General features: G+C 33.9%; 1 protein-coding gene across 2 annotated transcripts; it reads left to right on the top strand.

Annotated features, from left to right (window-relative positions):
- The first annotated feature begins 417 nt into the window (after positions 1 to 417).
- Positions 418 to 16,820, top strand: hpgd (15-hydroxyprostaglandin dehydrogenase). 2 transcript variants are annotated; one of them, XR_015475846.1, is made up of 7 exons: positions 418 to 523; positions 714 to 837; positions 2,180 to 2,286; positions 2,665 to 2,761; positions 12,548 to 12,624; positions 12,833 to 13,031; positions 16,283 to 16,820. XR_015475846.1 is itself a non-coding variant. In NM_001326541.1 (7 exon segments), coding segments are annotated over 7 exon segments (786 nt in total). In that variant the 5' UTR covers positions 421 to 430; the 3' UTR covers positions 16,407 to 16,820.
- The last annotated feature ends 6,878 nt before the right edge of the window (positions 16,821 to 23,698 follow it).

Raw genomic sequence — 23,698 nt, 5'->3', positions numbered from 1 at the left:
GTGGGGGAAACCGGAGCACCCGTAGGATAGAACATGGGGAGAACAGGCAAACTTCACACAGAAATGACCCAGCCGGGACTCGAACCAGCGACCTTCTTGCTGTGAGGTGACAGTGCCAACCACTGAGCTATATAGGTAGTTATATCATATACATATTAAGTTTATAAAATAAAGCTCTGTCTCTTCTTCATTCACATTAATTTACTCTATACGCGTGTTTGTACTTGTACTGTACTTGACGCCTGCCGAGGGCATTAGAGCGAAAGCGCTCGCTAAATTGTTAGTTAGCCTACCTATCATCTCTAGAGTGTAAATCATAGTTTGTAAAACGACACTTGGCCGCCTGTGTTTACTGTAGTAGCGCTCATCTACACGCCCACTTCTGACTGTATACATAAAGCGGTGCGCGGTGCTCTCGGCGGGGAACAGCATGAGTCTCCACGGGAAAACGGCTCTGGTGACCGGCGGCGCACAAGGCATCGGGAGAGCCGTGGTGGAAGAACTGCTTCAGAATGGAGCAAAGGTGGCGCTTTGTTAGATTCCTTTCTCGTTTTTTTACGAATTTAATTCGGGTTTTAAACTTTGCAAAACTTTTTAGGACTCTTTTAGTTCACTTTACTTCTTATTTTGGGTTTTTTTCCATCATATTTTGGTTCAATATTTGTTTTAGCGTGACTTTATTAGCCTAATCCACTTACTATTTGATAACTCAGGTTGCACTGGTTGATCTGAACCAATCTGTGGGAGAGGAATGTAAAAGTGATTTAGATGACCAGTTTGGAGAGGATAACTGTATTTTCATCCAGTGTGATGTGACGGACGGAGAAAAACTTGGAGGTAAAATCATACTTCTGCTATTATACTTTGTTGTGCTTCGTTTTCGATTTGAATTCGACCTATCAGTCAAATTCCTCACTGCTATTAAAAAAGAAGCTGCAGGTAGGCTACACGTGTTCGTCTGTAAACCATTCTCTCTCACACACGTAAATAATAAACGCTGTTTTCTTATAAAAGCGTTGAAAAGTAAAGGTTGTTTAGCATGGTTCCATGATGATATCTACAGTAACATCTATTGAACCTTCATTCCACAAATTAAGTTTTCACTAAAAGGTACATTGTGGTTCATTCATGATTTTCTTTATTCTGAATGAAGATACTTTGAAGAAAGCAGAGAACCTGCAACCACTAACTTCTACAGTAAAAAACAAAAAACATATAGGCTGCTATGAAAGTCAATAGTTACAAGTTTCCAGATTCCTTCAAAATATCATCATATGCATTCAACAAACAATTCGAATAAGGTTTGAAACAAGTAAAGGGTGAGGAAATGACAGAATGTTCATGTTTGTGAATTATCCCTTAAATTACAATAACCATGCTCTTTGGGGGATTTTTTGTAGTTATAAGCATATGAGCAAAATTTACTGCCAGTGTTACACATGTAACATCTAAGTCAACAGATATAGCACTAATAAAATGTATCACCACAACAAAATATTAAAAGTGGCATTTATAATTGATTTGGCATAGGTTGATACAGTATCACTTTCTCATACCTGAAAAATGATCTACTTTTGCGCACCTGCACACACAGCACATCTGATTCCTGAACAGAGTGTCGTTGTTTGCAAAGTTAATTAGGTTTTACATTCACGGGCCCTCGGGCCACCACTGAGGAATGCTACTGAGATTTTGACGTTTTAACACAATCAATTGTTTTGCTTTTAGTTTGTAAGCGGCTCCAATATTTCTCCATGACAAGAGCATATGGGTCGGTGGATTGGAGATTTTGCATTCCTGCTGAACTTGTGTACTAAAGTCACTTCCTATAGAGTTTAATGAAAAGTTTCTTTGTGGAATGCTGCAGCTGCAGGTCAGGTGAGGGCACAAGCTGGCTGGCCTTCAAATACTAGGAAGCTATCTATCTGAATTCCCCAGGTAGTTTTGATATACCGATGTCAAACTAAATTGCAACTATTGTGAATTAAAAACTTCCTTACTGGCATCAGTGACTCCACGAAGAGCCTTTTTGTTCCCTACAAAAATGTACCGAGTGGAAGAAAGTAAAAAAAATAAATAAATAAAAGAGTTTACTCAATTAAAAGGTTTAAGTGGAACAAAAAAAATAGTTTGGTCTTCCTGGCACTTTTATTCTGAATGCTTTTCTTTTTTGTTTTAGATGCCTTTCGAAACACAGTAGACAGGTTTGGTCGATTGGATATTGTCATCAATAATGCTGGAATCAACAATGAGAAGAACTGGGAAAAGACCATTGAAGTCAATTTGGTGAGTCCAAAAAAACAAAACAAAAAACCACGATGCTTGAAATGCAATTACATAAATAATAAGAAAACATAACTTTGATAGATAATGCAAAACTTAATCTCATTTTTATTCAGCACATCTCATGATTCACACAATGTAAGGATCACACTCTGTACCTTTGGGCACAGCATTCACACACATAACAAAAATACTCCACCTCCTACTTCTAGTCCAAAAGATTTCACAATAGCGAATGAAGTGGAAGGGATTAATGCACTTCTAAGTGAACATACAGATCTTTAAAATTATTCATGCTCCACAGAGTGATTTACAGTGTAATAATGTGTGTTAAAGTTCAAGTCAACATCTGTGCAAGTTTATACAATTGTTTTCTTCCAGACATCTGTTATAAAGGGGACATATTTAGCACTAGAACACATGAGTAAAGAGTACGGAAAGCAAGGAGGGGCAATCATCAACGTCTCGTCTATGGCAGGTGAGCTGCTGAAAACTTTACCATGCTTCTTATATATTGTTTTTAAAAAGCAGGTTGTGCATAGCCTTGTGCTTTAAATGGTTATTAGCAACTATAGAATGAGTCAAATGTTTGCTCACACTAAAGCAAATATATTTAACCCAGTTAAATTGCTTCTGTTTTGTGTGTTGCCAAGGATCTGTGCTTGCTTTTGTAAAATGAAAACTGCAATTACATCTCAATGTAATAAATAGAGTGCATTTATAGGTCAAGCGGTTGATGATTAAGATGCTGAAGAGTTGGAAAGATCATCATTAAAGGTCATTCAGGCACACCTTTATTTCCAAGAAAACAGTTTTCAACATTTAATAGGAGTACAAAATACCAGGAAAGCATAAAGATAATCACAGTATATGTTGCAATGTAGACACTTTAACCTGCAAAAGTAAAGGTGCAGTTTTAAAGAAAAAATAAATAAATTTTAAACATTTAAGTAAGCCTTTGGACCACATGATTACGAGTATTTTTATGTATTTATATCTAAAAGTTAGACCCATACATTGGTTTATACAGGCTCTGAAACATTCAATACTTATAACATTGGAGTTATTTATATATTACAGATGTAAAACCCTTACTTTTGAATACTGGAAACACTGAATTGATATTTCGGTGGTGTACCTTTTTAAAAAGTAAGGTTTAAAAATAAATGTTTAAAATGTTTAAAATATTGAAATAAGGTTAAAATAAAAGTTGTCATAAAATAGTAATAAAATAAATCAAATAAAATAAATGTATTCTGCTCTGTCACTTCTGTTGCAAGCTCAATTTTTGAATAATTGTTTGCAAATGCAAAGTCATTACTTTACTTTGTGTTTGATTTACTTTTTTCTCCCTTTGCTTTTTTGAAATGTTCCACAGACAACCAAATTATTAAAATGATCCTGTTCTCTCAGATCACTGAGAATGACAGTAAAGTGACTGTAATATTCATGCCAGGCCAGTAGTTGACAATGCTGAGTAATAAGAACATTATGTGCCTGCACACACATGGTCCTGTAGTCCACAAAGGTGTTTTGGCTCTCAAGTGCATGTGCATGCCTATAGACCGAATGTGTCATTTTAGTTGTCACCGTTTACACAAATTGGCATTTTGTAGTTTGCACAGAGAGAGAGAAATAAACTTTTTTTTCTTTTTAGGCCGCAAAAATATTATAATCAAGTAGTGAATGTGCTGGTTGTGCCTTCATGAGTGGACAGTGCATTTGATCAACAAGTGTAATGCAGCCACGCCAGCAGATATCAATATGAAGACTGCATTAGAAAAAAGCCAATTTAAAGTAATTCAGAGCTTATAAGGCAACAACTTTTCCTGTCATATTGAAGATTTCTCACACAAATGTAACATTACTGGTAATCTATTTACTTGTGCCTCAAATGACACATTTTTATGCATTTTCATTAATGCATTTCTGAACCTCAAAGAACTCAATTAAGTGCATGAAGATTTTAAGTTTACTTATTTTGTCATTCAACGTTAAATTCCCCTTTATAGTCAATTATTTTCTGTTAATTAACAGTTACATATTTTGTGTTTTCTGTATATTTACAGTTGTGATTTTTTATGGTAAAAATTCAACTCTACAGTTTAACAAAGTGACTTTTATTGGCGTATTAGTAGTCTATATAATGTAAAAGAAATAATATATTGAGAAATAAGTCTGTAAATTAAAATAAAAATTACAGGGCAGTGCACCAACCCAGACAATATATAACAATATTTGACTTTAAACTATTAAAAATGTTAGTCCCTTTTTCAAACTTTAAGGTTAAAAATTGTTAAAAGAAAGATTAAAGCCCCATAATGCAATTCAACAGCTTAAAAAAACAAAACATAACAAAATATGAAAAACAGCTAATATACGGATATTTTTACAGTCTACTTAGGCTTTTTATACTAACCAGAATATGGTATAATTGGGATGCACTGCACTGTTTTCTAAATTTTTAACCCTGTGCTTTCCCTTTGTGTTTTTTTAAACAACAGACTTTTATCTTTTAATATCCTTTTAACTTTAGAGCTCAAAAAATACCTCTTCCATCAACAGCATAACACAAGAAAGGGAATCCATCTGCCATCAGATAACTGTGTTTACAGCACCATTGTGCTGAGACATAGATTAACTGATTCTGTGTGTACTGTATTGTATACATAGATATGTGTGTGTGTGTGTGTGTGTGTGTGTGTGTGTGTGTGTGTGTGTGTACGTGTTTTTGTGACATATCAGGACACAAATCTGTATAATGACATGGGTATGACACAGGTATTACAAAAAGGAGGTGAAATATGAGGACATTGGTGACGTCCTCATTTCTCAAAATGCTTATAAATCACACTGAATGAGTTTAATCAGAGAGTAAAGCTGCACACAGTCTCCTGTGATGGTTGGGTTTAGGGGTGGGGTGGGGTGAGGGCAATACAATATACAGTTTGGACAGTATAAAATGAATGGAAACCTATGTAATGTCCCCACTTTTCACAAAAACAAACATGTGTGTGTGTGTGTGTGTGTGTATGATGAATGGTGCCTGACAGTGAACTTCATAACCCCCGGGTCTTCAGAGAGGTATTCCCTCAGTGCCTGTCAAGTTTCTTGAACTAATGTAATGTGATTGAATATTTGTGATTTTGGCACTTGTTTTTGCATTAGAGTGACATTTAGATCAAGTTAAAATACAGATGCTTGGCTGTTCTTTAATGCTGACAACACTGAAGATAATGTAGACAGAATAGTTGCACCAAAAACTATTCACCAGGAACTTTGCAAATCATCTTTAAAAGGTTCATATGAAAACAAAATTGCCTTTAGAGTGTGTGATTGAGAGCGTGTTGGTGGCTGGAAGGGCATACACTACTTAAACCATAAGCCAGAGTAACTGGCAGTTCATTCCATTGTGGTGAGTGACCCCTGATTGCTACACATTTTTAGAAACTATTCTCAAAAGTGCTATGATTGTACAGCCATCCAGTGCATTGTGATTGGCTAAGTACTCAAGCATGCGACACAAATATTACGGCCTTCTCTTATCAATTTGAGGCTGAATCTGTTCCAGAAAATGCAGATGACGAAGCACATAACATAACGATAACAGATTTTATTTAAAAACAAAGTTGTTTTGCTTTCACAGTGAAAACACAGTGTCTCCATGACATGGCGGGGACAGATTGGATCTTATCTTTGCACAAACAAACTTGTAACACTCTCATCATAATCTCATCAAATGACCTCTTTGATAAATATTTCAGCTTGCACTAGTAGCCACATGTTCTCATGTCTGGGCATAAAATGTGCCCTTTTTTGTGTCCTAAAATGATCCTATTTTTCATATTTACCAGTTCCAATGCAGGAATATAAAATCACATGTAGTGATTTTAATTAGTTTTAATTATTAATTTATATTAATTTTACAGGGCTGTTGATGTTTGATTCTGATTGGCTGATGACTATTATCAGGTGTGCAGTTATTTTTAGACCCTGTAAATATAGGTTGTTTTCACATGACGTCATTGATGATGCGCAAGACTCAGATGGAGGGCAGGAGGTGATTCTTCTACATAGGAATCGCTACTAGGAGATAAAAAAGTAATGTTTTGTGTTGTTTATAATTGTTTAAATGGGCCAAAATAAGAAATGCCAAACAGCTTTTATAGGCTTTCAAAAGTTTTTGCTCGTACAGGGGAAAAGTTCAAGAACTTGGTTTTAAAAGACTGAAAAAAGGTGGCATGTAATAAACAATCATTCAATGTATTCATGTGTGCAAAAGTTTTTTGACAGCACTATTAATTATTATATTCAGGCCTGGTTTATTATACATTAACGTGTCAGATAAAAATTAGATACAAACACCGCCACACTTATACAAAATTCAGAAGAACATTAATATTGTACCCTGCCCGGCGATTGCTGCAATGAAATCTGTGTTGTTATGCAATTATCCATGTCTTTACTGGCGTTTCCGCAGAATAAACAACCTTAACATGAACATCGAGATGTGCAGCAGCATTAAATGTTTGATGGGACGTTCAACGACCGAAAAAAAAAAAGAAATGTAGCCCTTGCGAGCCAAACTAGTCGGTTATTACTGTGGACCACTTTTTACTATCCACTAAATATATATATATATATAATAATGATGATAATAGTAATTATGTAGATTATGCATTTACACTTTTATGTGCTTTCATCAGTTTTTTTCCTTGTATAGATCTGGAAGATATATCTGCTTAGAAAAAAAAAAACTACAGTCTTTATAAGATGTTTTAAACCACACTGTGGTAAAGTGTATAATATAGTAAAGCTTTTTGTTAATGAATGCTACAGAGTACTGTAGCATAGTAAACTGATAAACTGTAATAAATACTGTAATGTTAGTGTAAACTGTGGTGCATTGTGATGGTGTTTAATTATATAAATGTAGTCTATTTGATAATTCGCTTATTACTACAATTGTGTTATACCATAACCATAAAATTACCACGACAGTTTAATTCAAGTATGCTTCAAAACACTATAGTACTATAATAGTTTTTTTTTTTTTCATGTAATAGCTTACAGTAGCGATCTACTGCCTCGATGTCAGGCAAATAAATGTTAGTTCAAAAGAAAACTCGGTCCTCTTCATAACATAAGGATCATGCTATTTTCTCCTTTGAAATGTGACAAAACACAAAAATGTCCCCTTTCCCCTATGTTTCCCATTTAGATTTTTTTTTTTTTACTTCCTGTTCTCCATCTGAATTTTGCACGTCACCAGAACCACATAACTGAAAACAAACTATACTGTCTGTCTGTGTAAATGCATGTACTGTATGTATATATACCAATAAATATGTCTAATTTAACAGTGTATATAGCCATCAAAATACTGTCAAGCATATTTAGAACAAGAATCATTTGATGACATTTTATTTGATGCATACAGCACTGTATGGCAGTTTTATAAACATCAAATTTCTAAATCAAATAGTAAAGATTTATACTGTATCATAATTGTTGTTTTAAGTTTTTTTGTAAGCATCATTTTCAGAAACCCCCAACCTTTACTGGAATGAGTCTATTAGAATGCAGCCAATTGCCTGTGTAATTTGAGATAATGTGGCAAAAATGCCCCATCAAATGTGTTGCCTGTATATTCATATCACGTGGGTTAGTTAAATATCACACGTGTAGTTTCTCTCATCTTAGCAGCTTGATTGAAAATAATTGACTTTATGCAACAGTTCAACCACGACAACAACAGTTAATATTTGTCTTGGAACATTTTTAGACATAATGGTGTCTGTTTTTACCGTTTCACACCAACACAGTGGTTAAGTTAACAATTTAAAGGTCTAATAATAACAACAATAATAATAATAATAATAATAATAATACTTAATTAGCTTTTAAATTATTCAGAAATTTTGACAATCATTTAATGAACAATTCAGTGAATTGTTTATACTGTAAAAAGCAACTTGCCTCTACCTGCTGCAGGGTTGCTAAGTCTGTTGATTCCTGCTACTCTTGTTTTTACATATAGCATTTTGTTTATATGATTGCGTTGAAAATTTTCAACCAATGATAAAAGCTGCACTTGCTTGATAAATATGCAATTATGTGATTTGCATGGGACACTTGAGGAGAGACTGTATGCAGCTGTTTTCATTTATATGGGAATAGATTGACAGAACTCCACAGGACTGCTGTTAAATAATAACTAAAATATATATGTGATCTTAAGAAGAAAGTCTGTCGATTTGGTTTAATTAATGATGATTAAATAAGTAATGTTTCTTCGTAACACTATATAGTAATTATAAAGATTGTGTTCTTTTCAAAAACAAAAATGTTTATAATTCATGCTGTGATGAAACAAAAACAGAAAAGTAGGAATGGGTGATAACATATTATGAGTTTTAATAATATTGGGCTGTACATTTTGCCTGTTTTTTTCATTGGGTTATTGAATTAATTTTAACCAAATGGTTGGGTTTGTCAATAGTATTCCAAAATTATGTTAAAACAACCCAGAAAATTTTTATTGTAACATTAAGGCCCAATCCCAAATCTGTTTTTTACCCCTTCCCCTTGGCCCTTGAAACAGAGTAGAAAGGGGAAGGGCTTCAAATTTTACCCCTAAAGGCTGATTTATACTTCTGCGTCAAACGCCGGCGTTTGATACGGTGCTGACGCACAGCCCTTTGCCGTGGCCGTCGGTGTCGCTGACGTGCACCTCTCAAAAATTGCGACGCAGCCACGCGCGTTGCATGCACCGTGGGTCACGCCATTCACTTGATGCAGAAGTATAAACCAGGCTTAAGAAATGGGACAGCTCTACAACACCTGCACACATCATGATATGTCATCGCGATCTCTTGCTTCATATGAGACGGATGACAGTGACTGCTGTAGTTATTCCAGTTGTGTTATTTTTTGGTATTTATCTTATAAATCACCAAAGGCAACAATATCATGTTATTATAACGATATAATGTGGCAATAAGCTTGTAACTGTCCTGTGCGTTTACACCGTGGCCATATTCATCAATGTAAATGCACCAAAACTAACATTAACATTATGCTGTAAAAAATCATTCCCATCTACTAAACTTTTCTGACAGGGTATTCCAGTGTCATCGAGTGACAAATGTGAATGTATGTTGTGGGACTATACAAGAGGTATTATAGATTATAGATGACAAAATTTAGCGTTTTCTTTTTTTTTTTTACAAATGCAGTTATTATTGTATTAAACATATGCTTTTTTTTGCTGTAAAGTAATTAGTAATGACAAAAAAAAACTTTTGACTTCCGTGTGCAGCCATCTTGCCGTTGTAGATGGTGTATTCTGGGAAATTTACTTACTTCTTGGTTTTAAGTGTAGTCCTGAAAAATCTTTGTTTCGAGGGATATCTAGCCCTACCCCTTAGCTCTATGCCTTTAAGCTAAAGAGTATTGAGACAACCCTACCCCATCACTTAAAAAGGGGAAGGGCGAAAAGGTAGAATTGGGATTGTGCCTGTAAGCACACAACAGTTTAACAATAGGCAATTCACTCCATACAGAGAGACACTTTTTTCGGCCCTCAAACCTTTAAAAGCATTTAAGGATAGAACTGAAATAAGTATATGGTGGGTTTTTGCAGCTATGCTGAATGGAAACATGTCTTGGTAAGATGATCTCATTGTTTGCGTTACTTTATGAGGATCTTACCCCTTAATTAGCATGTTTACAGACAAGCAGGCTTGACGAACGTCTTCAAGATGTTAATGTAGTAAAATGGGAAACAGAGGTTCTCTTTGTGTAAAAGTGGGTTAATGACTGGATGTACATTAAATGTTGTGTTTAGATGTGTTCATCCAGAACACACAAGGACTGTTTAATTTAAATACTGTCTCAGCTATTTGCCCCCGGCGTCTTTGGCTGCCTTGGTTTAATGCGGCTTGTAAATGTTGTTTATTATAACAGCGTCTGAATGCTCCATTTGCTCCAACAGAGTCTGAAAATCTATTGGAATTCTCCAGTAACTCTCTATATTCATGAACTGCATTTATTCATAACATGCAATTTAACAAGATAATAGAGAAAGAAAAAAAAAACAGGTGATTTTGCTACAGAAAGGTGGATGTTTAAGTCTGTAAAGCATCAAACTGCCCTATAAAGTTTCAAATATAAACTGAGGAAATTGTTCTTTTTCTAAAGACGCACTGTGCTTTCAGTCTATTTGATCCATTGGTTCAAACAGACTGAAAAGCCACTAGATTTTCATGCTTGAATTGAAGGAGAAATCTTCAGCCTTGGAAGATCCAGGGATTTTCCATGACGAAGGTATTGGAAATCATTCACAGGCTATGTTTTGTTGAAGTCTCAATGAGATGAAAACCTTGCACTTGTACAAATAACAGATTGTAATATCACAGCCCAGTTACAAAACATCTCATTTAGACAAGCTGGAATGATAATGTTCTCACACCTTTAAAAGTGATTAGTTAACTAATAATTACTTTAAAGAGTGGGTGAACCTGCTGCTTTTAAAGCAATTAGTTGACTTTACATAAAGTCAGTTGGTAAATGATAACGTGCATAATTACTAAAAATAAGACAACAACTAATTGATTTTTACAGTGCATGAACTTTAAATAAATAGAAATAACTCATGTATACATCGTTTACTCCCCTTCATGTTCAAAACATTTTCTTTTTTTTTCTGTGGGAAAACAAACGAAAGAAAAAGTGAAAGAAAAAAAGGTTTACAGTTAATGAGCTGTTGCAAAAATGACAAAATAGTGCACATTTAAAATAAATAAATAAACAAATAAATAAATCTCTTAGTTTAGGGCACACTGCAGTTGTCAAAAAAAATCATGTGATTTTTTTTTTAGGAAAAATTGAAATATGACATTTAGTCAGAATATCCAATTTTCCCAGTTGTTGTGATTGAAAAACCAAGGTTAATCCACCAAATATTGATGTCTTATCACTTCTGAAGTTTAAAAATTGGTACTGTGTGGTCAAAAATCTTCTTTTGTGGAGAAAAAAAGTCTATTGGTCGGATTTTGTTTTATTTAGTAAACTACACATGGCATTACTTCCAACTCTATTAAATTAAATTAGTTGTCTTTTTTGTATAAAATTTCAATTCACTGTATGATTAGTCTGCAGTCAAATGTTTTCTACACTACCTGATAAAAGCCTTGTCATTGATCCCGGTTGTAAGAGCAACAAATAATAACTTGACTTCTAGTTGATAATTTGGAAAAAAGTGGCAGAAGGTAGATTTTTTTTTTGATGAATCATCTGTCGAACTGCTTTCAAATCCTCACAAATACTGCAGAAGACCTATTGGGACCCACATGGACTTAAGATTCTCACATGGTGAAAGAAAAGTCATGGTTTGGGGATTACATTCAGTGTGGGGGTGTGTGAGATTTCTGCAGAGTGGATGTCAACATCAACAGCCTGAGTTATCAGGATAGTTTTGCTGCCCATTAAATTACAAACCACAGGAGAGGGCAAATTTTTCAGCAGGATAGCGCTCCTCATGCTTCAGCCTCCACAACAAAGTTCCTGAAGGCAAAGGTCAAGGTGCTCCAGGATTGGCCAGCCCAGTCACCAGACATGAACAATATTGAGCATATCTGGGATAGGATGGAGGCGGCATTTAAGATGAATCCAAAGAATCCTGATGAACTCAAGAGTCCTGCAAGAACACTTTCTTTGCCGTTCCAGATGACTTTATTAATAAGTTATTTAAGTCAATGCAGAGATGCATGGATGCAGTCGTCCAAGCTCATGGGAGTCAAACACAATATTAATTATTTTTCCACAGAAGTGTGTCTTTATGTTCTATACTGTGGATTAATCCTGTTCAAAGTCTAGACTTTTGTCTAAGCAAAGTCAAACCTTAGTGTCCTAATTAAATCATTAAAAATCAAGGCCTGATCATATTTTATTTTGGTATAATAAGCATAATCTAGAGACCTTTGTCTTTCAAATAAGCCACTTCTGGTTCCAAATGATCAACTAGAAGTCAAGTTATTATTTGCTGTTCATAAAACTTGGATAGACAACAAAACTTGTCAGGTAGTGTAGAGAGGAAGCTTTCTTCTGAAATCACTTACATTTGGGCCTGCTTTTTACACAACAAGCTACAGCACAGTTACAGAAAGGTTTCTAATAAATCTGCTCAAGTCATACAGGTTACTTAACATAAAATGTTTGTATGAGTAAAATATAAAGTAATGTTTTATTTGTTTCTCCCCAGCTTTTCTCCATTCTCCTCACCAGCCAGTGTACACAGCGACGAAGTATGGAGTGATCGGGTTTTCACGAGCCATGGCAGTGAGTACATCAATCCTCTCTACATGCAAATCCCTTTCCCTAAAATATGGCACATTCCTACACCTGACATGCAAACCTGCCGACCCAGTGCGCATTTCACAGCCCAGCATTCCCCCCCCCAAAGAGAGAGTAGTTGTGTTTGTGCTCACAGATAGGATCTCCTACCCCTGTATGTTGACACATTCTTTGCGCTGTGTGTGTAATTTAGGCTGACCGTGTTTGGACACGTTTTGTTGTCGGCAGGACGCATCTGAACAGGGCAATTACGGAGTGAGGATCAACGCACTGTGCCCGGCCTTTGTGGACACACAACTCCTTCAGACCGTGGAGCACGAGGAAACAATGGGCAAGTTTGTCAAGTACAAAGATGATTTCAAACAAAGGATGGACAAGTATGGTGTTCTTAAGTAAGCAGAGTTTACTACCTTAAATACCGCTTTCTTCTATGAGGGATTGCCTTCTGTTTGGCTTTGCTTTGTTATTTTAAGTCACATGAATAAACTGTTTGTTAGGGCAGACAGCAAAAGATACTGTAGATAATGCAAATATGTTTTAGTCCAGACTTTCAACTGCTGAAAAGACATCAATGATTGAAACCTACCATTACAGGAAAATCTAGACATGAAGTTGTAATCCGCCCTTAATCGGTGGGTGGTGCAAAATGAATGTTGTGCTTTTGAGGATTTTTGATGTGTGCTTTAAATCAAACTCCTTCACCTCAACAAATAGTCTACAGTTTTATATAGATGCCACTTTTTTATTCTTTTGAATTTTGAATAAGTAGTACTATTGTTATAGTGCTGGCAGTGCATACTGTATAAAGGTTGTAGTATTTGATTTTTCACACTTTTTTTAAATGGATGTTTTGGGGTTATGTCTCTCTAGACACATGAGAGAGGATGCATTTAAAGTTTTAGTTTGTTGGCAAGAACATTGACAGGATTAGTTTGGTGACATGAATCTAAACCTCTCGGGAGTTGTGTGTAATGACTTTGCATCTTCTTGGACACTTTTAATGCTTCTGCACTGTAAATATTTAGCTGTATTTATAAAGCATCCGAGTCTTGAGGTCAGTGAAGTTAAACTTTATTGCCACGTCACAACAGGAGTGCACATACAGTGGAAGGAAATGTTGTAACAGAACCACTGTGCTACATAAATAAACAACGAGGACGAGCTACTCAGAACCTACTGTATATATTTAACTAACATACTAGAACGGTAATCTAATGTGCTACTTCTAAAAACTACTAACTATACATATACTATATGTAACTATGCACATATCCTAAACCAGACTATACAAGTACTTTTACATGAGACAGAACAATTCAGTGCAAGATAATGTGCAAAAGAAGTATTTAAGGTTGAAGAAAACAAGTGATGCAACATGATTTGTGGTACATTCACATGTAAACATCGTTTTCTTAATCGAGTCCTTGTAAGATAGAGTTTAAGTGTATAGTGAATATAGAGAGAAGACCGTTTCTACAGGTGGTTTGTCAAGCACTCTCACCTGTGTGTAGCACACTTAGGAGCCATTCACATAGAATGTGTTTTTCCATTTCCGTACAATGTGCTACCTTTCTGTTTTTCAATGCAAACATACATTTAACAGGTATGTTTGACTGCTATGTTCGCATCTTGCGTCTTTTAAAGTGCCGTGCACATGATCTTCAACTTTCACATGCAGAGCAGCTCATCACTGTTAGTTGGAGCAATTAAAAAAGGTTGGAGGTGGGGTAAGCGTTGTGTTACAGTAGCAAGATGGCAGTTTTATTTTATGTTCTATCATAGCGAAGTAATCACTCATTGTGGATACATCCAGATATCCTGAGTTATATTAAGTATGTTCAAGTGCTTATAACATATTGTTCTCCTATTTCTAAGGGGTCCATTATTGTCATTATTACATCATGTTCATAATATCACATTAAAAGGATCTTGCGCTACGTTGAGCTGTTTTTAAACACGTTCCTGAGTGCAGCATCTCAAGCTTTTAGAAGCAAAGACGCATTCGATGTGAATGAGCCCTTAGAAATGCACATTTTTAAAGGCATACGCAATGATTGTAAGAAAGTGTCTGGTGCAAATGTGCACTCGTACTAATGTTTTGCACAATTTATATGGAAGGGGATAATAATCACAGGACTGATTATTCTAGATTATTCCAAAAGGTTAAAGATAAAACTAACATAAGTTACAAGTGGTAACTGCAGGATGAAGGCAAGTAACATAGTAAACGTAACAATTAAGCACACATTTTTTTACTAAACTAAAAAAGTACTCACTTTTTAAACTAATTAATAGTACAATTGCAGAGAAAAAAAAAGTACTCAAATCAATTTGAGTATTTGTGAATACTGGTTCTTTGTAAAACACTGGTTCTTACAGATTAAAGCATAACAGGTTTATCAGTAACCCAATGCAAATCAGAGGCTTTATTCTACCAAAACAGATGTACAAGATGGTGCCAGTCAAGAACAGTGTGTGACATAAGCACATAAATACATACATGAATAACTCAAAAATGGTCAAGATAAGCCAGGACCCGGATAAGCCAGTGTTATTTCTTTCAGCGAAAATAATAAAATAGTAACATTTAATTATAAGCCAAAAATCAACCCTTTTTTATGCAACCTGTCTATTTTGTGAAAATAAATATTTCCCACTTGGCCACAAAAAAACACAAATATAATTTAATTATACAGTTCTGACTGGGTTAAGTTTTGTTTATTTAATAAATTTCACCTAAACAAATTAAAATTCAGCAATTATTTCTATGTGCATATATAATGATTTTGATATAAAATTTGTCATACTATCGAGGTCAGAAATTAGTATTTAAAGAGAAAAAAAAAATCATCCTTGGCTTTAGTTTAGATTTTTATTGTATCTATATACACAAATTTATTCCTTTAGTGAAAAATGTTTACAGCACTGGTATTTGGACAGAGAAGTTCAGTTATTCTTGCTTCACATACAAGAGCCATGTCTTCATTCTTGCTGCCACATGGCTTATTGCGGCTTCTGCAAGAGCCAAATGAGATTTATTCTTGCACATCAAGAATTTCCAATGTTGAGACATCAATAATGTACTAAATTAAACCTGTTCATCATGCACTTTGACCTTTGAAGCATCAGATTTCAGTCCTTTGGGAGTTTCTTTTTCTCTTGAACAAAACTGAAGATATTATAAAGAACATTGGAAATCGGTAGCCATTGACATACTCAGTATAAGTCAATGAAAAAAAAAATCCATGATACACCACATGCTTCAAAATATCTTCTTTTGTACAGTATTAGCAGTAAACAAAAACAGCAAATAGAAAGGTTCGGAATCAACCATTAGAGCAAAAATAAATATTTGTTTGAACAAATACTTAATGAACATTCATTTAAATGTAAACAAATTATTTAATCTGCCCCTCCAGGATTTTACAGGAGCGTTGTTTTGATATCAGAGGCCTAAAAGGACTTATTTTGTGAATTTTCTCAAAGAGTATAGCATTATATGCATTGATCATTGTGTTTTGTTGTGAAAACACACACACATCTTGTAAAATTTAGCTTTATTTGACAATTAGACAAAATCTTGGAGGCACTGATTAAATTGTACAGAAAATTGACATCTGCTTTTGTCTGTGTGTATCTACAGGCCATCGCTGATTGCAGAAGGAATGCTGAGACTCATAACAGATGAAAGCCTCAATGGAGCTGTGATGAAAATCACCTGTTCTAAAGGCATTCACTTCCACACCTATGAGCCTCTGTCAGCTTGATTCATACCTTCAAACTGGAGCTGTTCATCTTTTTTCTCTTCTCTTCGTTTATTGAAGTGCCTCAAACAAATGGTTGAACAAACCAAACCTTGCTGTATACCCAGTTACAAACAAAAAAAAAAAAAAAAAGAGAAGGTATGCAGTGGTCTACATTTGAAGTGGTTTAAAGCTTTAATCAGAGTTGTTATAAAACTATTGAACAACACCCATTCTTATCTTTGGACAATTTTGATCCCCTTCACTACAGTAGCTTCCAGTTTATGACTTCACTCAATTAAAAAGGATTGCATAGTGGTATTTTAGGCCTCTTTCTAACTGGTTTTCTTTTTTGCAAAGCCCTTGAACATTTTGTACATAATTGCCTTAATTGTGAGCAATTCCTTGTGACAATAAAATCATATTTATTATCATTAAGTTACTGTTTTCATCATGCATTCACATATAACATATATATATATATATATATATATATATATATATATATATATATATATATATATATATATATATATATATATATATATATATATATATTTTTTTTTTTTTTTACACATACAAACATTCTTGATCATAAAGAGATTTTATATACCATTATAGAATTTTGAAAATGTTTTTACTGCAATGTTTCTAATTTTGTATTATTTTTTAAAGGTAAAATGGCAAACATGGGTAAAAATGTTCCACTATAATATATATAAAAATATAACATCTAATTTTGACCTGTACTTAAAATATATACAAACATAATAGTCACAATTATTAAGTTTTATTATGTTAGAAATTATATTAAAATAAAACAATTTGCTGACAGATGGATAAAACCTAGTGGAAATAAACAAATATATAAACATTGTTACACTAAATTGCATTTTCATGGGTGTTTTTTGTAAATCTAGATAAAAATATTTGAGTCGTGGGTCCCACTTTAGATTAAGTGGTCTATTGTAACTACACGTTATTTACATATACAAATAAGTCCAATTTATTTTGTTCAGCTTGTGCTGTACACTACTTATGGTTCTATTGAGGTGGTATGTGTGAATTAAGGTGTAAGGGTCGAGTCAGTAGAGTACTTATATATGTAATTACAGAAAATAATTACATGTAATTACATAAAGATCTTTTTTTTTAAATATAAATACAGATTAGAAACATGCATATATATGAGTAAATGCTACCTAATTATTTATTCAAATGCAAGTGCATAGTAACTAAAGCCACACAGAGTTTTTTTTTTTATTTGCTCAGAAAATTAATATAATAAATTAAACAAGACAAAATGTAATGGGGTGGGAGATAGGGCTATATTATATAGCTATATTAAAATCCTTCTTTTACCTATCAGTATTACCACTCAAAAAGAAATCTACTTTGCAGTCTCAGATATATGTTCTTCTTTTTACCCACCTTTTCCCCGTCTGCATTATAAAACTTGTTCTGGAATGCAAATCCAGAAACAAGTGTCACCTGGCAGCTGTGTTTACAACCATGAAGATGTAAAGTCCGAGAATCTGCACAACTGCCTTACTGCACTACCAGAAATGGAAAACTCCTGCCTTCTTAATAAAAGTAGTTTATACTATCTTCTATTTCCAGCAATATTTCGTTTTTTTAAAACTATTTTAATGTAAAATAAGAAAAAAAAAATCATGAACTGACTTTAATGCAGCCAAAGCAAAAACATACAGTAAGTTTCAAATGGTTTGGTAACGTACACAATGTTATAGATTCTCAGAAATAAAGGTACGTGAGCTGTCACGGGGTGGTACCTTTTCAAAAGGTCCAAATTTGTACCTAAAAGGTCCATATTAATATCTCAAGGGTACATATTAGTACCTCAAAAGTACAAAAGTGTTCCTCTTAAAATAGTTTGGTACTAATATATACTTTTGAGGTACCTATGTAGACCCTTTAAGTACAAATGTGTACCTTTTAAAAAGGTACCACCTCTGTAAATGCTTGCATTTCTAAGTGTATAAAAGATATCACAACAATATGTTGATAACTCAAAGCATGACTTTTCTGTTAAATGCTTCATTTGCAAAGTTACTAAGGAGCTGTTTACACCTGGTCACTTCATGCATTTGTTTCTGTTCAGACAGATATGCAATCATGAAATGGAATTACATTCGAGATGGATATACAGTTGAATTAGCCCTCCTTTGATTTTTTTTTTCTTTTTTTAAATATTTTCCAAATGAGCAAGACATTTTCACTGCACTTCCGATAATTTTTTTTTTTTCGTCTGGAGAAAGTCATTTTTCATTTCTTCAAAAGCCATTTTAAAGTCAAAATTATTAGCCCCTTCAAGCTATTTTTTAATAGTCTACAGAACAAAGCACTGTTATACAACGATTTGCCTAATTACCATAACCTGCCTAGTTAACCTAATTAACCTTTAAATTGCTCTTAAGATAAATACTAGGGTCTTGAAAAATATCAGGAAAAATATTATTTACTGTCATGACAAAGATGAAAGAAATCAGTTATTAGAAATGAGCTATTAAAACTATTATGTTTAGAAATGTGTAGAAAAAAATATTCTCTCCGTTAAAAAGAAAAGGGGGGAAAACATGAAAGGGGGCTTACAATTCTGACTTCAACTGTAAATCCGATCCCTCAGACCACTTTAGGATGTGGTCTGGGATGCATTCCAGATAAAACTTAACAGGACTAAATGCATCTGGTTGTTGAAACCACATGTGTAAATTTTACTTCTCAGAAAAAAGAAAAAAAAACAATGAATAAAATAAACGTAAGAGCGCACATGTTCTGGACTATATGACCATCAGATATACAAGCGCAAATGCATAGTTACGAAAAGCCACAGATTTTGTTTTATTGAAATTTTTTGAAATGATGACATCGAATGGTCAAATGAATATAAGGTGGCAACTTTAACAACAGAGACATAGCATGCACCTGTAGCCTATCTCTGTGAAAAGAGAAATAATGAAAACATAGACTTTTATTTACAAAGGCACATTGTTTTGTTTATGGGAGAGTATGTTACACCCAAATTAATTTCAACTTTACGGTTTTGAATGGCTGACACATCTTTGTGTCAGTACCAGATGTTTAATTTGGTCTGTAATGAAAGTTATCATGAAGTTTGTCTGGTATACTTGTAATGATGGTTACAGCCTGCATATAAAAAGCAAATAAGATATATAGCTTATGTTTCTATTAATATAGTTAATTCTACTTAATAATAATAATAATAATAATAATAATAATAATAATACCATATACTTTTAAAATAATATGTATTAAATTAAAATGCGTACCTGATGCTTTCATCAATATAACCTAATTAAATTTGCATGTAGTGCGGGATTTGAAGATCGGAATCATATCAGTTTAACAGAGACGCATTTGTAGATAATTGTAAATGGAAACTACAAATCAGATAGCTAGTCGACCATATAAAATGCATAAAGTGGTCAGTCAAACATAACTCCAGGAGTGGCTGTGGCTGCGTCCGAAACCGCCTACTACTCAGTAGGTACTGGATTTAAATTTAAACATACTACTAAGTCGATAGAAAAGTATGTTCTATACAGTATGAATGTGAAACGTATGAATGGAATTCAGACATACTACATCCTCCATTTTGTCATGGTCACGTGACCTACCTGTGTCAGTTGCGTTGCTTCACTCCTATTTATGAATTATTTCGCGGGGCATCATGGGATAGCGCAGCGTGCATGGGATGCGCACTCCAGAATCTCGCCGGAATTAGTAAGCCATCTGGGTACTTCTCACATACTGATTTTCGAATTTTATGAATTCTTACATACTACTTAGCTCGCATACTGATTTTAGTGTACTATATAGCATGGAAGTATGTGACTTCGGACGCAGCAACAGTTTTGCACAGTTTAGCTTTGATGCTAATTGAACACACCTGATCAAGTTTATTAAGTCTTTCAGGGTTGTAGGTGTGTTAAAGGAGGGGCTTTGACACCCCATGCACTAAACAAACATGTAAATAAAACTAGTACAGAACGTTCTAGATGACATGGGCGTTACTAGCAATCATATAGTCATCATTTACTCACCCTCATTTGTTTCAACCCCATTCTGGTTTTCTCCTGATGAAAAGTATATTTTGTAGTGTTGGAAAACTGCTAGGCATTGACTTCCATGGTATTCTTTTTCTTACAATAGATGTTGATGGCTAAAAGTTTCCAACATCATCTTTTTTATGTTCAACAGAAAAGAGAAACTCAAAGGTTTTAAAACTACATGAGGCTGAATAAATGAGCAAGTTTGTCATTTCTGTTTGAACTATCCCTTTAAATCTGACGGAATGTGCAAGTATGTCACATGTGGAGATATCACTGTAATCTTACATAGGAATCTCTGTGATGTTTAAAAAAACGCCAAGAAACATGACATTGATATGACTGCATGATAACGATATGAATGTCTGTGTGAATAATGGAGGAACATCGGAGGAACTCTTGAAGAATCTGCATGCTTTCTATTCTCTACAATCAGTTTTTTATTGAATTATTGTAAACATTTTCATCATGTAACTAGTAAAATGGTAAGCAACACTTTCTGTATACACTAGTCTCTATAACACAATTAAAATGCACACCATATTGGTATAACAATTGTTAATGCTCTTTTTAACATACCAGGACATTGACAAATATATATATAAACTGTAAACAGTTTTATTTATTTATTTTTTTTTGCATTTAAATATTACACTCTATTGCACAGTTAATTTCTTTAAGTCTTTCGTTAACTCCTGATGAAAGGTTAAATACATGAGTAGATGAGTCTGTCGTCAGGTAGAACATAAATGGAAAAAAAAAAAAAAAAAGTTGCACGAGTCGCTAGAGATATTATGTACTTCCTGTCATTAAACTCTCCAAGATGTTAATGGATAGTAATGGATATGCGCTGCTGCTATTGCTTTGATTATTGATACAGGGAGCACGTACTGCCAGTATATTCATCGGTTTTATGTCTGAGAATAAAAAAACACTGCTGCTGTAAACATACCATACATGTATATCCCCATAGCATGTCTATACACAGGTGGACATGGGGTGGAGGAGGGTCTCAGAAAATATGCTGTATACTGCTAACAAACAATACTGATATTGTGTCTGAAATTGCACACTTCCTTTACTATAGTACGCTAAATAGCATACTAGTACGTACTGCAGCGTACTTTTATTAGTGGAGAAGTAAATTCAAATTTAAATGTAGGACTTACTGAATAATGGTGATTTCGGAGACAGCCTGAGGTATTTCAATGTTAAGGAGAGGAAGCTCATTGCCTGCTGAAGTAACAGCAACCAATTGGCCACATTTACCACAGCTAAATGCAGATACGGTAGTAAGGACTTTTTCAGCCTGTGTCCCAACAGAGTCACGATAGAACTTTGTATTCATTCACAAACTATCAAAGAGCTGTAAAGGAGACAAAATCCAAGTATTTCTCTGATTTCATAGTTACAAATTATCAAAGACCCAGGATCCTGTCTTCAAAATTAACTCTGCTCTCCTCCTATTGATCTGAAAGAGTACTTCTTGTGAATGCATTTTAAAATACTTTAAAAACAAAATACAGGGTATTAGATTACGTATTTGTCTTTCATATTTTGATAGATTGAAATCATAAATTGTTTACAAAGTTAGAACCAACCTTATCTATAACTGATATTATTCTATTGCGTTATTCAGGTTTTTGATGTCATTGGGCCTCATATCTTTCCAATAACCTCCAGTCTCTAAATTCTCGATTCTGGATTTGTTCCAGAATATTTAAAAGAATACTAGTGTTTAACCTGAAAAATATTTTTAAAAAATAGTGATAGATTTTAATCCATATTTTAAATATGTTTAATCTCTAAAACCCTTGAGAAGGTATCATTTGTTCAATTATAACATTTTAGAGATAAAATAGTCTTCAATTGTTTTTAAATCCAGTATTAGGAAACATCACAGCACAGTAATCTGCTCTCTTAAGATGACAAGTGACATTTTATTATCTGTTGATTCTGGGAACTCTGTAATACGTCTGCTTTTGGATTTGGCCTTTTGATTATTTCTCATCTTGAATACTGTGTGGGTATTAAAAGTCATGCACTGAACTGGCTCAAATCTTATTTAAGCAATAGAACAATTTCAGTTTATATAAATGGATGTTTATTCTGTAAAAGCATGTCTGACTAGCAGAGTTTCCCAAGGATCTATAATTGCCCCCATATTGTTTTCTTTACATATGCCTCCTTTGGGGTAAATGTTTAGAAAACAAAAGTATATTTTTTATGCAGATGATACTTAAATACATGTTCCTATCAAGCAAAATGATATTCAAATAAATGAGTTCTGTGTGCTTCACCGGTTTAAAACTGGTGTAAGACTGAGGCAATAATGTTTGCACAATTAGCCATCTCTTGCAGCTTAAATCAAGTGTCGAGCAGCTTAGCAACCCATATAAAACCATCAGTTAATAACTTAGGCGTTGTCGGTTACTCTGCCTTGTTACTTGATAAGCAGGTAAATGCAGTTGTCAATTCGCGTTTTTTCCAGTTGAGATTTATACTGAGTAAACACATGCATTTATTTCTTGTCATCTACTATACAGCAATTCAGCTTATACAGGTTATTCTCTCAAAACCATTAAAACAAAAAAATTTTAAAATAAAAGTTAGTCATTTAGTAATATTAAAAAAACAAATAGAAAGAATATTTTTCTCTACCAAATAGCCTACAATGTGTAATTTTCAATGTGAAAATATTTTACTACAGTTTCTACTGAAATCTTCATTACCGCAAGATGTCCACCTATGTCTGAATGTGTGTTATGTGGTAATTAAAATATAAACATAAAAATTGCTCTAATATTTTACATGACACATCATTTTCTACAAAAAATAAAAATAAAAATACAATAATTGTATTTAATTAAAAATAACACACTTTTGTAAGCTGTTTGGACAGAACTGTCTGTAGATAGTGTGTCCACTGTCAAATTGGAGTGATAAAGACAAGTCTCTTTTTAAAAATTTCCTGATGTTGAAATAGGACTCAAATCCCAGTGATTTTGAGGCTCACCGCAATGTGACGTAGATGTGCGATTTTTCCTGTCCAATTAATTTATTGACAGGTGCCATATTTCTATAATAACATGTATATTCATGTCAACAGATTGTTTTTTTTTTGTTTTTTTTTTTTCAAAAAAAAAAAAAACCTGATTAAAATATCTGTTCAACTCAGTAATTTTTATACGCTTTATAAGTTTAAAACGTTTTTAAAACAGAGCA

The sequence above is a fragment of the Danio rerio genome, chromosome 1 (assembly GCF_052040795.2).
Source record: "Danio rerio strain M-AB ecotype USA chromosome 1, GRCz13ab, whole genome shotgun sequence".
Classification (NCBI taxonomy): domain Eukaryota; kingdom Metazoa; phylum Chordata; class Actinopteri; order Cypriniformes; family Danionidae; genus Danio; species Danio rerio.
This window is presented reverse-complemented; position numbering and strand designations above follow the sequence as displayed.